We start from the raw sequence: 17,256 nt of genomic DNA, 5'->3' as shown, positions 1-17,256 counted from the left end.
TGACCCAGAATTAGTAAAGTTTGACTACATTTATTTCAGAAGCATTTAGGCTGTAGAGCAGTGTAACGCTTGTGCTCCTCAGTCCTCCAGCAGCACACCCTCTCACTCTCAGCTCCTTGCGCCTCTTGCTCCCAGCTCCTCACACTCCCACTACAAACTGAAGTGAGCTCCTTTTAAAACCCAGGTGCCCTGATTAGCCTGCCTTAATTGATTCTAGCAGCTTCTTCTTAATTGGCTCCAGGTGTTCTAATTAGCTAGCCTGCCTTAACTGGTTCTAGCAGGTTCCTGATTACTCTAGTGCAGCCCCTGCTCTGGTCACTCAGGGAACAGAAAACTACTCATCCAGTGACCAGTATATTTGCCCTCTACCAGACTCCTGTACCCCACTGGTCTGGGTCTGTCACACTATATACATCTCTCTCTTTATTATGTCTGATGCATAATAAAACCTGCTGTTTTACATAAACCACTACTTTGGTGTAGTTTAAAATGACCTCATTCTTATGATAACCATTTTATTTTTTTAATTTTCATTTGGTATAGTCAGTGTTAGGCTGTTGGCATTGGAATGCTATTGCCTAAAGCAAGAGGAAAGCCTGTGACTATGCCATTGTGTGCAATTGGAGAGAAAGAGAGAGGAAAAGGGAAATCTAAACTGGAGGGGCTAGACAGCATGGAAAATATTCATAATAATTAGCTAACCAGTAAAACATTTCATTTTAGTAGCCCTTTGGGAGTGATGTTTTTGATAAAGAGAAGTTTTTTTAAATGATCACATTAGCATCCTGAAGTGCTTATCATAGAATAACATCACTTAAATATATTTGAATTAGTTCGGTCTCCCCCAGCAAATTATTTTAATAATGATGAGATTCTCTTTGCTGTGTCATTGAAGAATTGTACCATCTTAATCCATCAAAATGTAGTAGTAATCCTCACTTTTTTACTGGATGGAAAACCTCCATGGGAATGTTTTATACTGTGCTTTCACCACTGGAGACCTGGGTTCAGATCTGTATTAAGTTACCAATAAAAATGATTTTGGTTTCAGTCTAGACCCCTGTGGATATTTGTGCACAGTACAAAGCATTTTGATACAATTGTCACAATAGGTAGTCACTATTCAAGAAAAGCCCTTGGACTAGAATATTTGCCAAGGAATGTTATGACAGAACAGACTTGAGCAATTAAGCAAGCCAGATCGTGCTCCAGTGTTCATTCTGCACGTTGCCACAGCTGGACTAACTGGGAACCTTATGGTGTTCAGATCTGTCAGGTGCGTGATAAGGAATCTTCTCTTTAGCTGAGTCAGTAGGATTTGTGTTAAGCTTATCTTAGCTGGAATTCACTCTTTGCATATCGTAAACATGGGATATTTCAGGCCATGGCCTAGGCAAATTGGCAGAGCTATGTGTGGGAAATCTACAGCACATACATTATAATGTCTGGCAGAACATTTATATCTCTTGGGATGATAAACTTATTTTTCTATTTTTTTAATTGTAGGTTAGTCATTTCCCACATTATAACATTTGATATCAATCCCCTGCGTCATAGCTGGATACTTACTGAATGCCCAGTGGCTGCAATGACCATTCGTCTTGGTAGTTAAAGGTCATCTGCATCAGTTTAGGTCTCATAATACAAGCATCTTGTTGTGTTTTGTTGCTGAGTTTACTATAAAATGCATTAGAAAACTTCATTCTTGGAGCAGAAAGAGCAATATTTTGGAAGTTTTGTTTCCTACTATTTAAAAATGTTTATCCAGTCTTTATGGTTCAGACAGATAAATCGGCCTCTTTTCAGTGTCCATCGGTCAAGCAGTTAAGTCCCATGTTTCAGCATTTCCCTAAATATACTTTTAGCAACCATATCATTATTTAATTATAACCTTCTGAGCACAGTGGAGCTGCTATTTAAACTATAAGGGGGACTGATTCATTTAAGATCAGCTGCGGTTCTGCTGAACCATTTCTTTCAAATGATCAAGGAAACATACTGTCTGTGGATTTTGTAGCATCGTTGGGCATTAGACTGAGTGTGGAAAATGTTTGGGTTTTTTTTCCTTGAGAGCCCATTCAAAAATATGTATTAAAAGAATCTCAATATCAGCAATAGTTGAGAAGATTGTTCTGTTGTTTATCTTTCTGGCATTGTGGAACATGATTCTTTATCCATGTTCTTAACAAATCACTTGCAGCTTTGACATGCTGCTAAAAAAAATTGAGATTAATACAAACTACCCAGAAATAGCAATTTAAGGAATGTTCCAGAGGAATGAAAAAATGATGAAATGTATGTAAAGACTTGTTTCACAAATACCTTGTTAAACTGTGCTTAAAAGTTTGAGATAATAAAGTGGTTCCTTTATTGTCATTAAACTAATTTTAGTGTAATTATTCATTGACATAGCTGTGCACTACTGAGCATTGTGCTCACAAATCTGTTTGTAATGGCATTCGAGGCATTTCGAAAAAGAGTGGGGGGCTGAAGGGAAGAAGGAAATAACCTAGTCTTCTAAATGGATACCATAGCTATCAACAATACCAATTTGTTACCAACTTGATATTTAATTGCTGCTTCCCATGGGTGAGTTTGCTTGCCTATTCCTTGCTTACCTTACATGTACAATTTACACGTCCTTCATGCATTTATTTGGTTCATGGTTTATTTTTCATACCCCGCTGGTTTTTGTTGTGTTGGCGTGATCTACCTACAATGCAGTCAGGAGAAGTATTTCCAGTCTCTGGTCTTACACAAGGACACAACTGAGTTTTTGTTAATCTGGGAAACTTTGGCAGCTCTCCCAGATGCTTCGGCTTGATGCCTACAGGTTCCTCAAATACAGTATACAGATTACTTCAAGCAAATGATGGGAGTGTTTCATTATATGTAGAGATTAATATATTAATAAGTGGATCGTGTTTTAAATTAAACATGAATTTTAAAAAAATTCATTAGAGCTATTTTTTATGGGCAGATTTCATCAGGTACTTTGGGTTCAGTTATTTAAAAACCTTTATATAACTCTTTTAATTAACATGGGTGATTTGCAAAGATAGATAAGACATGTTCCCTGCCCCAAAGAGCTTATAATTTAAATAAATCACCTGACACTATTACCAAGACATCATACATGAACCAAAACATTAATCTAATGTAATCTGAAGATGCATATTTTGACATTAGAATGTCAAGAAGTGTTGGATTTTAGGAGGGAGAACTGCTATTGTGGAAAAAGATTTGCTACTTAGTTTAATTTTTTTTCTTTTTAAATTCATAACAGATATTTGTTTCTCTCATTCTTCCTGGAATTAGGCTGAGCAACTAAAAGAGTGGCTATGATTAACTTTCTTTGAGTGTTAAGCCAATGAAATTGATGCTATGTGGAATTATGTGGGTAAAATTTTCAAAAGTGCCTAACTGAGTTAGGGGCCTAAGTCCCCCTGGAATGGAATTTAGGTTCCAAACACAGTTAAGTGCTTATGAAAATGCTACCCTGTAGCAGTGGAGCAGTCATCTTTCAGGGATGGACCAGAAGTTACCACTTCAGAAGACGAATGGCTGCCTGACATGGCTTCTATGCAGTACAATGCAACTTGATATTTGTATAGCACTCTTCACACAAACTGAATCCCAAAGTACTTAATGGAATTAAATAATGAAGTAACAGATAAGAATAGAAGGAAAGGAAATAAAATCTGCAGGGGAAAGATAGGTTTTTCAACTGGAATTAAAAATGAGAGTCTTCAGCTATGCTGGGAGATTATTCATGATTACAGGAGCTATATAGAAGGCTACCACATTTTTATCCACAATAGCAAGATTGTGTTGAGGGAACATAAAGGGTGTCAGTGATTAGGGACACAGTCCAGTGAGACAGGTGCTTAAATATGAGCTTCAGAGGAGCTCCACTGACTTAAATGGGACTATGAATATGCTTAAGGTTAAGCATGCACTTAAGCACTTTGATGAATGCTATTCTCGTGCTTTGCCCCCTTTATCCTTTGGTACCTCCCATACACCTAGGAGTACTAGGCGAAGCAGCATAAGGCCACATACACCCACATCTCTCCTGGGTTGCTGCAGCTCTTATTTGGCCCAAGAACAAGGACCAGATGTCTGTAAGAAATCCATAAAGATATAAGGGGGAAAAAACTTGGATTGGATTCTGAAATGGATGAGAACCTAGTGGAGTTGTTTGAAGATGGGAATGCTGACTGCACTACATACTTTGTCTGAGAAGAGTCAATGGCATTCTGTACATGCTGGTATTTGGAGGGATTATTAGTCTGTTGTATTTCAGTTTCTACTGCTCTACAGCAAAAACACACCTATCCCAGGTTCTGGGCGCCTTAGACAATCTCTGAAAATTACTCTTCTTAAAGTAAATAGACTCTGATCACAGTATCCCAGCAATAATATCCGTGTCACTGGAATTTAGTGGTCATGATGGCTTCACCTACACTCTTCCCAAACATTGCCAATGTAAACAAGGTCAGAGAGGAGCTTTTAAAAAGGGGGGGGGCGGATTTCAGAAGATGTGGACTATGTGGCAGTTATAGTGGTGATATAGTGGTAGTTATGGTGGTAGATTGGCATATGTGATATGTGGGGCGGAGTTAAGGCCCAGTCAGTGGAGGGAATGCAATGTCTCAATCAAAGGAGAAGATAGAAGAGAGATGGAGACTTATTTGCTGTGGTCCTTTAACCAATAAAAAAACAGGTCTTTGAAGCATCGTGTGCGTGATTGTTTCATATTAAGTAGTTCTCATCATATTCTGTAGGTCTGATAAAAGCAAATATTCTAGGCTATCAGTCAATGAATATCACTTCTAGCACTGTAAAAACATGATGAGTTGTTCTTGGTTTTGTTTTGTTTTTTTAAGGACTGAACCTGCAATATGAAAGTGATACGAAGCATAAACTAAACTATAAGCATGGTTGTAAGTGTATTGTATATATTGCTTTAGCCATTGGTGTCAGTTGTTTGAGAAATGGAAACTATGAGATCAGAGAATTCTGCTTGGTCAAGACTGAGAGGATATTTTGTTGACAGTTTTCATATTTGGAATTTAAAATGAAGGTTCTTTTAGTAACACTGTCAATAGCCCTGTCTTTCAGTGTCTGCGCTGATTTGCTGTCTTGTTTGTCGTTCATGCAACTGTAACATTATTTTATTCTGTGGATGTGTCTGTGTCCTTGCCACTCATGACAGAGGTGCTTATCATCCACCAATACTGCAGTTGTCCCTCTATGCCTCTAGTGCACAACAATCAGTCACTTCCTCTTTCTTCCTATTGATATCATAACTGCATAAAAAAAATTTAATAGCATATGTGTACCATCGGCAAAAGAGTGAGGCAAACTCCGAATTTTAATAATTCACACCAGAGCCTCTACTAAAGTGTCTAAAGTTTAATGTAAAGCCTGAAATGTGATGCAAGCTACATAGCATGCATCAAAGATGTTTTTAGCTTATTGTAAATACCAATTTAATCCTGATTTCCAAGAAGGTCAAAAACAGTTCCATTATCTAAGCAATCACAATGATTGTCAGACTGTTCAACTAGTGCTCATTCAGATTTTACATCAGTAATATTTAGGACATGATGATTAGGCTTACACATGGTTAATGTAAAACAAAGTACAAAATAATTTTCAGAAAAACTATAAAGGAACAATAATACCTTGCTATTATTTTAGTATTATGACACAGCTTAGAAAGTGGACAGTTAATGATTTGGACTTTTTGACTCTAGACACCTGAGTTTAGAATCCACATCCTAAAATGTCAAGTTGCTGCTCCAGATCATGGAGGCACTATGACTTCTCAACAAAATGTTTGTAAGAGTGTTAAAAACATGTATTGTTCCCTAACCACATTTTTGGAAATGGCTGAACCGTTTTAGATGACATTTCCAAAAACATGTCAACCTGAATGGTTTAAGTTTTTAATAAAGTTGTAAGCAACTGAAAAAAAAATCTTGTAATGGAAAATGTCAGGTGACCTTAGCAATCAGAGTTGTTGCATGCACAGTCTATAGTACTGCATGTAACTGGGCTTCTCCTACACGGAATATTAGCACTAGATTTAGTGGAGGTTTGCATGGATTGCCTTAATGGGATTTAGCATAAAACTATTTATATACAGTAGCTGCTGCTATTAACATGCATCAGATTACAGTTTACCACTTTTTAATATATTAATCCAAGGGATTTGTCTCAGCATTAATATAGAGGCGTCATATATGATGACATACAAGACATTCGACAACAAAGTTTACATAGCATTCTTCATCTCGTGAAGCAATATTAGGTGTGGTTCTGTTAATACCCTTTAAAATTCTCATTAAAAAAATCAATAAACAATGAGAAGTAACTAGTTGTTGGAGAGAAATACCTGATTTGGGTGGAAGATAGGAGCACCTGTCTAAATTTCATAGGAAGAATATCACTGCATCAGATGTAGTGACTGTATTACACCCCAAACTCCTTCAGATGCCAGTTACATGGTACTATGCACCAGGTAGGTGACACTATAGTTTGATAGGTGACTGGAACTCTGCTAACCTACTTCATAATTTGCCCATCAGAACTGAATAACCTTGCAGTGCCTCTTCAATGAGATTTGTATAATCCAAAGAATACGTTTTATAACTGAGTCTAGTACAAATTAATACCACATTTTAACAAAGTAAAATAGAAAATCAGGTTTGACTGTACTATTGAATAGCAAACGAAAGTTGATTTTTTTTTTTTTTATTTCTTACAAAAAATGAAAAATATTGTTGGGCACTGATGTGTCCTCTTATGAGGTGATATTTTTCCTCAATTCTCACCCTTCCCCTTCCCTTGCCACTTCCATTACAATGGAGATTTGGTCTGCTTGCTCTACAGTGATGTGTCCTTTAATATTTCCCATTAGTTTTCAGTAGTTACCTTTTGCCTGCATGTCAGCCTTCAGTTTAATGGCCTTTTGTGTGTGTGTTCATTTTGTTTTGTTTCCCATCGTGGTTTTGTTTATTTCTTTTGTTTTTTTTTCTGTTTTCTTTTTTTAAACCGTCGTGATGTTTGCCCTTCATATTCCCCAATGTTTGCACATGACAAGATGTTGCCATCCCAACATTACCTCCCACTTCACTGACCAGTGCCACTACTGACCATCTAGCACCAGCTACAACTGGACCATTGCCTTCGGCTCCTCGGGATGTCGTGGCCTCCCTCGTCTCTACTCGCTTCATCAAACTCACGTGGCGGACACCAGCATCAGATCCTCATGGAGACAACCTCACCTATATGGTATTCTACACCAAGGAAGGTATAAACAGGTAAAGAGCTCTGCTTGTGAATTGGATTGAATTCAGTTTTCTGCATCCTTTCACATCTCAAATACTGTCCCCTCACACTAGTTTCTAAGGGCAAACAATATATGTATAGTGGCTCCATACAGTGTCCAAAAGCTGAAGGGCTAGAGGGGTTGCCAAAGTTTTACTGGGAACAATTAGAATTAGCAGTCTTTGATATTTGTTCCAGGGCTAAATGTTCAAGGGACAAATGAAATATACTTGAAAAACAAACATTGGTAGTTTTCAAATTGAAGCGTGTTCGTGAAGTGGGCATCAGCCTGGTTATGAATCATTGCAAAGGGTTGGTTGCATACTTTGAGCAGACTGCTTAATAGCTAAAAGTGCTTGTGGACTTTATCGCCCCCTATGGGATGCTGATAGTGTGGTAATCTCTTGCACCTGTTAGCCCTTAAACAGTCAATAGATACCACACCACAATATCTGAAATGCAGAAATTATTTCATGTTCTAAAACCAGGGACATACTGTCAGATTCCAGGTACTACAGTGTGGTAACTGTTGGTGACTGTTGACTTCTTTACGTACAACAATTGCCATTAAAATCATTGTAGTGCGGATTATTCATGAATCTTGTGTTGGCACAATGCTTCACCAGTTGAATTCAATACATCCAGCTTTCTTAGTGAAAGGATCTGCCGCTCAGAATGGCAGTCTAGCATCACCATGAGGTAGAAGCTCCCCTAACTGGTAAACAGGAGTTAATACTCAGTTTAAGTAGTGCAAGTCTTCACGGGATGTCAGGGAGCTGGTGTCTCTACCATCTGGGAACTCAGGGGGCAAATTTCTGGGAATGCCTGCCTGCCTCCCCCAATTCAGGGTCTTCAGTTGTGTAAATATTCATCAGGAACCAGGAAGACACTTCCTGCTGAAGTGCTTCTCTCCTGAGAAAAGGGGCAGAAGCATCTCTTAATCTTTAGAGAATTACCTAGGAAACTCTGGGGCATTACCATGTAGGTAGAGGTTGATTAGCTGCTAATACCCCCTATGGTTCACTTAGTTTGGTCCACACAAATTCTGCTGTGGCCCTAATTCAGCAAGGTTTTTTAGCATTTGTTTAACTTTAGGCATGTGAGTCATGACACTGACTTCAGTAGGATTTCTTGTGTTTAAAGTTAGGCACTTGCTTAAGAATCCTGCTGGATCAGTGCCTAAGGGTACGTCCACACAGCAATACAAAACCTGCAGCTGGCCCATGTCAGCTGATTCGGGCAGTGGGGTTATAACATTGCAGTGTAGATGTTTGTGCTTGTGCTGGAGCCTGGGCTTTGAGGCCCCGCAAATGGGGAGGGTCTCAGATCCCAGGCTCCAGCCCAAGCCTGTATCTACATTGCAATGTTATAGCCCCACAAGTTGGGTCCCATGAGCCTGAGTCAGCTGACAGGCCAGCCATGGGTGTTTTATTGCAGTGTAAACATACCTCATGTGAGGTGGACACAGCCTCAGTCAGCATTCCTGCAGACTCTGCTGCTAATCTCTTTGTATAAGTGTATTTTTCTGCCAAATAAAGATAATAATGTTTACCTACTTTAGAACGGTGTTATGTAATTTAACATTTGTAAAGTGTTGAGATCCTGAGATGAAAGCTGGACCAGGAGATCTGAGTACCTATGGCTAGAAAATTTTGTGTAGCTTAAATAAGAAGCTAAAAGAAAATGTAATGAACTAGATTAAAAGTAAGATATGACAATCATCTTCTCTAAATGCTATGCCTTCTCGTTAAAAACAAGAGTACTTGCTATCTGCCTTATCATATTCAAATTAGGCATGACCTGACAAGTTGCCAGTGTTTATCCAGGTTAGGCTGAATTTTGATTCTATTGAACTTAATTAAGCAAACAATTCATGGAGTCATAGAATCATAGACTATTAGGGTTGGAAGAGACCTCAGGAGGTCATCTAGTCCAATCCACTGCTCAACGCAGGACCAACACCAATTAAATCATCCCAGCCAAGGCTTTGTCAAGGCGGGCCTTAAAAACCTCTAAGGAGGGAGATTCCACCACCTCCTTAGGTAACCCATTCCAGTGCTTCACCACCGTCCTAGTGAAATAGTGTTTCCTAATATCCAACCTAGACCTCCCTCACTGCAACTTGAGATGATTGCTTCTTGTTCTGTCATCTGCCATCACTGAGAACAGCCTAGCTCCATCCTCTTTGGAACCCTGCCTCACTCTTCTCTTCTACAGACTAAATAAGCCCAGTTCCCTCAGCCTCCCCTCCTAAGTCATGTGCCCCAACCCCTTAATAACTTTTTCATTGCCTTCCGCTGGACTCTTTCCAATTTGTCCACATCCCTTCTGTAGTGGGGGGACCAAAACTGGACGCAACACTCCAGGTGCGGGCTCACCAGTGTTGAATAGAGGGGAATAACCACTTCCCTCAATCTGCTGGCAATGCTCCTACTAATACAGCCCAATATGCCGTTGGCCTTCTTGGCAATGAGGGCACACTGCTGACTTATATCCAGCTTCTCATCCACTGTAATCCCTAGGTCCTTTTCTGCAGAATTGCTGCTTAGCCAGTCGGTCCCCAGCCTGTAGTGGTGCATGGGATTCTTCCTTCCTAAGTGCAGGACTCTGCACTTATCCTTGTTGAACCTCATCAAATTTCTTTTGGCCCAATCCTCCAATTTGTCTAGGTCACTCTTGACCCTATCGCTACCCTCCAACATATCTACCTCTCTCCCCAGTTTAGTATCATCTGTGAACTTGCTGAGAGTTCAATTAATCCCATCATCCAGATCATTAATAAAGATGTTGAACAAAACCGGCCCCAGGACTGACCCTTGGGGCACTCCGCTTGATACTGGCTGCCAACTAGACATCGAGCCGTTGATCACTACCTGTTGAGTCTGACAATCTAGCCAGCTTTCTATCCACCTTATAGTCCATTCATCCAATCCATACTTTTTTAACTTGCTGGCAAGAATACTGTGGAAGACCGTATCAAAAGCTTTGCTAAAGTAAAGATATATCACATCCACCACTTTCCCCATATCCACAGAGCCAGTTATCTCATCATAAAAGGCAATCAAGTTGGTCAGGCATGACTTGCCCTTGGTGAATCCATGTTGACTGTCCTGATCACCTTCCTCTCCTCCAAGTGCTTCAAAATGGATTCCTTGAGGACCTGCTCCATAATTTTGCCGGGGACTGAAGTGAGGCTGACTGGTCTGTAGTTCCCCAGGTTCTCTTTCTTCCCTTTTTAAAATATGAGCACTATATTTGTCTTTTTCCAATTGTCTGGGACCTCCCCCGATCACCACGAATTTTCAAAGATAATGGCCAATGGCTCTGAAGTCATATCAGCCAACTCCCTCAGCATCCTTGGATGCATTAGATCTGGACCCAGATTGTTTATTAGGGGATTATATTAGTTAACACTGAAACTAATCTTCAATTCGAAGCCTGAAGCTAGTCCTCCATTCAAAGCTTGACTCTTGTCATCCATACAGTCACTAAATTCGCTCTACCTAAACCAATCTACTTGAAATTTCACAAACAAATCCTGTGATAGGATTCTAAAAGGTATTTGGGAGATAAGGGGCAACAAATGGGATGCGCTCATATCTTGAATCAAATTAAAATTAGAAAAAGGTTTGGCATAGAAATACCAACTTTGTTTTAGAAAGGATACTGTCAACTTGAAATCTAATCAATTTTTTTTTAAACAACGAATAAGAACAGAAGTTCTCAAGCTGAGATGCATGGACTGCTGATGGTGTTCAGAGAGCAGATTGGTCACATAGTACTAGCTCCTCCATATTTCCACTTCCAATGTTGCAATGAAAGATAGCAAACATACACTATGGCTGGGATGTTCAGGGAGACCTAGGGAATCACACACCCAGCTTCCATTGAATTTCCCTTAATACCCTTTGAATTTCACAGCCTTAAGGTACTTTTCTTTTCTATGTAAGGTGGGTTATGAGACCATCTCTATTCTAAAATACAATACACACTAAAAAAAATTAAAATTCTTAGCTAAAGCTAATTTCAGGTATTAGTTTGTTACCGAGTCCCTTGGTCATTTTTTGTGTGACTTGCAATCACATTTTCCTGTTTAAATGTTTTTTCTGTCCATTGTTGCGGGGAAAGATTCAAATGAACAAGGGAAACTGATTATGCACAAAATAAACTGAAAAATGGGGAGAATTATTTCTTGAAACTCTGTCACACTAATCTTAGATATTCTAACAATAGTAGTCTAAAAAAAAAATTCAGACAGAAGAATGGTGAAGTTGACAATGGGTATTCCATTAAACTTTTTGATGCGGACTGACTTCTTTGACTAGTTTTATGGGTTTGTTGCAGAATTGTTTGTTAATCCAATTTTTAAAATGTTAAGAGAATGTTACAATTACATAGTTAATTACTCAGAAATTATGAAATCCCAATGTTAAGGTTGCATGTGAAAAGGTAACTCTGTCCCCTCTTGCACATCTGTTATGAAACAGTCTTTAATCACATGATCACTTTCTATTTGTTGAATAAAACAATATCTTACATTTTTTCTTAAGTTTTAAGTGCACATATATAATTTTTTAATACTTGTACTGTTTTCAAAGTCATAATGAGCCAATATATCTTTGCTTTATGATTTGACTTTTAAAGGTGTTGGAATGACTTCAGTGGAAATACACAGTGTAGTTGTAGCCGTGTCAGTCCCAGGATATTAGAGAGACAAGGTGGGTGAGGTAATAGGTTTTATTGGACCACCTTTAGAGAAGGGCAACTAAAATAATTAGGGGTTTGGAATGGGTCCCATATGAGGAGAGATTAAAGAGGCTAGGACTTTTCACCTTGGAAAAGAGGAGACTAAGGGCGGATATGATAGAAGTATATAAAATCATGAGTGGTATGGAGAAAGTGAATAAGGAAAAGTTATTTACTTGTTCCCATAACATAAGAACTAGGGGCCACCAAATGAAAGTAATGGGCAGCAGGTTTAAAACAAATAAAAGGAAGCTTTTCTTCACACAGCGCACAGTCAACCTGTGGAACTCCTTGCCTGAGGAGGTTGTGAAGGCTAGGACTATAACAGGGTTTAAAAGAAAACTAGATCAATTCATGGAGGTTAAGTCCATTAATGGCTATTAGCCAGGATGGGTAAGGAATGGTGTCCCTAGCCTCTGTTTGTCAGAGGGTGGAGATGGATGGCAGGAGAGAGATCACTTGATCATTACCTGTTAGGTTCACTCCCTCTGGGACACCTGGCATTGGTCACTGTTGGTAGACAGGATACTGGGCTGGATGAACCTTTGGTCTGACCCAGTATGGCCATTCTTATGTTCTAACTTCTGATGATGTAGGAGACAAGCTTTCGAGACAAACAGAGGTCTTCTGACCTAAATGAAGAGCTCTGTGTGGCTCAAAAGCTTGTCTCTCTCACCATAGAAGTTGGTCTAATAAAATATACTACCTCACCCACCTTGTCTTCAATGGAAATAGTGCTGCAGCACTTCTGAAAACCAGGTCATGAGAGGTGTCTTTTCTACCAAGTATGTATATTAACAATTTAGAGACAAATTCTGATACCCTTGATCATGTTGAGTAGTACCTTATTCTGCTATTAGTCCCATTCATTGTTACAGTATGTGATCATGTAATCAAGGACTATGTCTTAGTGTGTATATATAAAGGGACAATTGTACTTGCAACCTCAACATTGTCATTTCCTGACTTGTGTGTGACTAACAGTGAAAACGTAACAGTCTTCTCACATAGCTATTTAAACAGAATTCCTACAGGAAAAAGAGGAAAAACTGGTAGGAAAAAAATTCCATAATGTGAAACTGTTTGTCTGGACACCACTGGAATACCCTGTCCTACATAAATGACAGACCATAATCGTGTGTGCAGCTTTTACTTTATACAAGATGAGCAGCAAATGAGATGGTTCCTGCAGAGTGCCCATCCACCAATGATTCACTTTCACTGAATTTCTCTGTACAGTGAAGTGAGCCACACATAGATATGGCTTGGCCTACCTTAGCTGCTCACTTTATGAGCTTAATGATAAGACTGCAAAATATACTTTTCATGATCAGAGCATGATTTTTCACTGCAATGCTCAGGCACTCCTCATGAGCAGTAATACCATACCAAATGTCAGCTTTCACTTACCAGCTGCTTCATCTCTAGAGCTGTTCAAAAAGAGGTTGCAAAAAAAAATGGGGGGAGGAGCTTATATTTTCCATTTTCCTCATATTCCAAAGCAGCTGAATCAATTTTCATTTAATCAATTTCTCTCAGGTAGAGAATAAGTTTTAAAAGGAGAGCTGAAAGTTATAGAAAATAAACAACTGAAAACAAGGAGTTGCAATGCAACTACTTATGCAGACAGCTATTGTGTCTGCTTTCACTACTCCTGATAATTACAAAGCAGTTTTTGATTATATAAATTCCACATAGTCCAAATGCTGACAGATGCAATGTGAGGGGGTAATAGATATGGGAAGCTGTCTTGAGGGGGAAGGCAGTAGAGTACCTTGTGTCACATTTTGTACTAATTTGTGAGTGATCAGAGAGAGCCAGATGGAGGCAGTGAGCAGTTGGGGCCTATCTAATGGTCTAGGAACTCTTCCCCAGATAAATCCACTAAACCTTTAAGTGCCTCCATCCCAGTGTACAATATTTCTCTTCTAACAGTAGGATCTGGAAGCAGAAAGAAGAAGCTACATGGGCAAGAGGGGCTGTGTGGATTATCATAGTTGGACTTGAAACCACACACCCACGATTGTAGAAATCTATAGAAGCCATCTTTTCTGCTTCTGTATCACTGAACTGAAAACCAGAGATAACGTTGTCCTCGAACCATGACCATCATCTTCATCTCACATCAGTGACTTCAGTATGGAGAAGTGACCTGCTTTCATTGATGGAATTACATTTAAACTGAAGTGCATTGATGGATTTACATTTAAATTGTGGCACGTGACTTCATGTCGCTATAGTCGGGGCATTAAATGTACCCACGGAAGATAAAGTACTGCCTTCCTTAAAAATCACTAAGTCGTACCCGCCTTTTTGTCTCTTCACTAAGAATCATAGAATATCAGGGTTGGAAGGGACCTCAGGAGGTCATCTAGTCCAACCCCCTGCTCAAAGCAGGACCAATCCCCAACTAAATCATCCCAGCCAGGGCTTTGTCAAGCCTGACCTTAAAAACCTCTAAGGAAGGAGATTCCAAATGACCGAAATCAAGTTAGTTTCCCAAAGTGTGTACAAGGTTTCAAGTGCAGAAGTGTTTTTTCATACTGTGAAACTTTGCATAAACACTGTGTCAGGGCTACAGACTGCTTAAATTAGGTAGCTAATGGTACAAGATAGTGGGGTAAATTGCATATACCAAATACATGGACAATACTAACTCCATCTACTCCAGGATTCAACTCCACCGATTCCAAATTCTACAAATAGTCTTTTTCCCCCTAATATCTCTAGCAAAATGTCTCCATGTGGGTACAATGGATAAGTCTGCAGGGAATGGGGATGAGGCAGAGCTAGGGTGGTTTTGGTGTTTCAGTAATACTTTCCTAATGTTTGGATTCTTTTAAGTGTAACGTTAAATTTGAATTTCCAGGCTAGCATTTGTAGCTTTTTTTGAGAAAATGACAATATTCTCTTGAGGGCTTTTTTCCCCTGAATTAATTGATAGCTATTTGCAATCTTAATTCCATTTTACAAAGCTGTTTGTCTGAGAATTTAGATAGAGTGAGATAGGATAGCCTTAATGTTCTGTTGGGTAATATAGTTATTCATATCAGACATCTGTTATGTTACCTATTATGCGTACCTAAACACATTGGAGCTCGTAAAGGTATTCAGGACTCTCTAAGAAAGAGTATAAATGAGAGATTTATGTAGCACTTAGACTTATCTCAACATATTTTTACCATACTGTTCTGATGGAGGGCACAGTCCCTGTTATTTCTGAAAATTATAATACTTTGACATATCCACCTAACAAATTTCTGGTTAATAAGTGTTTCCTTTCCATTACAAGAATTTTATTTTCATAATTTTGCAAAATAACTTGTGTTACATTTTTAGGTAAAACTAGTGAGTACATTTACCTTTGGGTGATAAAATGTGATATATTTTGCATGTCAATGAGATATTCACAGCTGTTGAACAACATTCGTCCGATTACACTTGTTCTATGTATTTTAAATACCAATCATTATATACAATGTAGGCTATAAAGGGACCCCCTCAATTTGCAAAATCGCATTGCCAACTGAAAATTTTGTACCTACTGTAACTGGAAAAGTTATTTGGGAAAAACTATTTCTCTGTTTTTCCAGTTTGATAGCACTTTGGGATCAGTCAGTTTTACTGAATAGTCAGTCAGCTCCTCTCTTGCTGAAAAGACCTCTATAAACATCAAAAGAGGAGAAAAGTATTTTTTGAAGTTCAGAACATATTAATAGGATACTCTGTCAAACTGAAATTTTAAAAAATAGTCGATTAAAAATTAAGTTGCGTGTGTTCTTTTAAGGTTCCTTATACACTACCAAAGAGACAGTGCTGGGAAACTATTTTTATAAACTGATTTGAAAAACTGGTTTTAGGAAGCATGGTTTTTCCTCATGGGGGCAGAGCATAATATTGTGGTAGTGTGGTAGCATAAATGGTTTTGAAAACAGTTTTGAAAACCAGTCTCCAGTTGGGCACAGAACTAGCTGAAACTTTTTAAAAATCTTTTTTTAAAACTGGTTTAATTGCACTGTCTTTCCATAATATAAAACAGACCTGAAGGCAGTGCGGAGAAAGAGGGGAAAATTGTATGAGAGAAACTTTGTTTCTCCCTCTTCAGCACTAATGAGTTAATTGCAGCTAATCATTAGTGTGAGAATTGTCTGCCCTCTGCTGCAGAGTTAAACAAAGTGCACTAATCAAGAGGGAAAGGATGGTATTAACACAATGTTAACATTTTCCTTTTATTAACTCACTGGGGCAGTTGCTGATGTCTACTACTGTAATACTGCTCTTATTTTAATTTGAAGAAAGCGGAAGAGTTTGCCTTTTTCAAACAAAACAGAGTATTTAAATAATATTTTTTAAACACCCAGCTGGCCAAAAATTCACATGGAAAAAGTGAAATGTGTTTGAAAATAAAGGTAATAACTACTGGTGATTTTTAGGTTTTAACGATTCCTTTCAATTTTGAGCTGGATAAGACAGTCCTCAATACCATACTCCTACACTGAATGTATCTGTAGAGGCATTTTCTGCTGTTTTGTAGCTCTAATTGATGTTTGCTGAGTTTGTGGGCACTAGCCCCTCTGGTTGCCATAATATTCAGACATGCATAATCTGTTCTCCCAGCTAGAATATAACTCACTAAAAGTTAGCATTGTGACAAGATATTGAAGTTCAACCAGAGGTGGCTCAGATTACTTGCCTTTTTATATCACTTAGAGCAGTGGTTCTCAAACTTCTGTACTGGTGACCTCTTTCACATAGCAAGCCTCTGAATGTGATCCCCCCCTTATAAATTAAAAACACTTTTTAATACATTTAACAACATTATAAATGCTGGAGGCAAAGCCGGGTTTGGGGTGGAGGCTGACAGCCTGCGACCCCCCATGTAATAACCTCGCGACCCCCTGAGGGGTCCCGACCCCCAGTTTGAGAACCCCTGGCTTAAAGTATACAGATCCTCTGGCCAGGGTAATGTGGCACCTTAGCCTGGTCTCCTACAAAACATCTCTTTTAAAAATTTCTTCATTGTCTATTATTTGTTGCTTTAACAGTAATAAACATAAGATCAGTTCTCCTTTGATAACACAAGTATTGGGAGCATAAGCTTTCGTGGGTAAGAACCTCACTTCTTCAGATGCAAGTAATGGAAATCTCCAGAGATAACCTCGTTATCTCCAT

At 38.8% G+C, this 17,256-nt stretch overlaps 1 protein-coding gene across 4 annotated transcripts in view; it reads left to right on the top strand.

Annotated features, from left to right (window-relative positions):
• NEO1 (neogenin 1) overlaps positions 1-17,256 on the top strand; it is a 530,841-nt gene that overhangs the window by 413,780 nt on the left and 99,805 nt on the right. For 2 of the 4 annotated variants that reach the window (XM_026648200.2, XM_026648198.2), the window contains exon 8: positions 7,172-7,331. In XM_026648200.2, the coding sequence (XP_026503985.1) occupies positions 7,172-7,331 (160 nt within the window). Of the gene's footprint in view, positions 1-7,111; positions 7,332-17,256 lie in introns of all 4 variants that reach the window. The other 2 variants (XM_026648199.2, XM_026648197.2) reach the window with 1 other exon arrangement.

This window comes from Terrapene carolina, unplaced genomic scaffold (genome assembly GCF_002925995.2).
Source record: "Terrapene carolina triunguis isolate 2854851 unplaced genomic scaffold, T_m_triunguis-2.0 Scaffold67, whole genome shotgun sequence".
NCBI lineage: Eukaryota > Metazoa > Chordata > Testudines > Emydidae > Terrapene > Terrapene triunguis.
The sequence above is the reverse complement of the archived record's forward strand: the minus strand, read 5'-3'. Positions and strand labels throughout refer to the sequence as shown.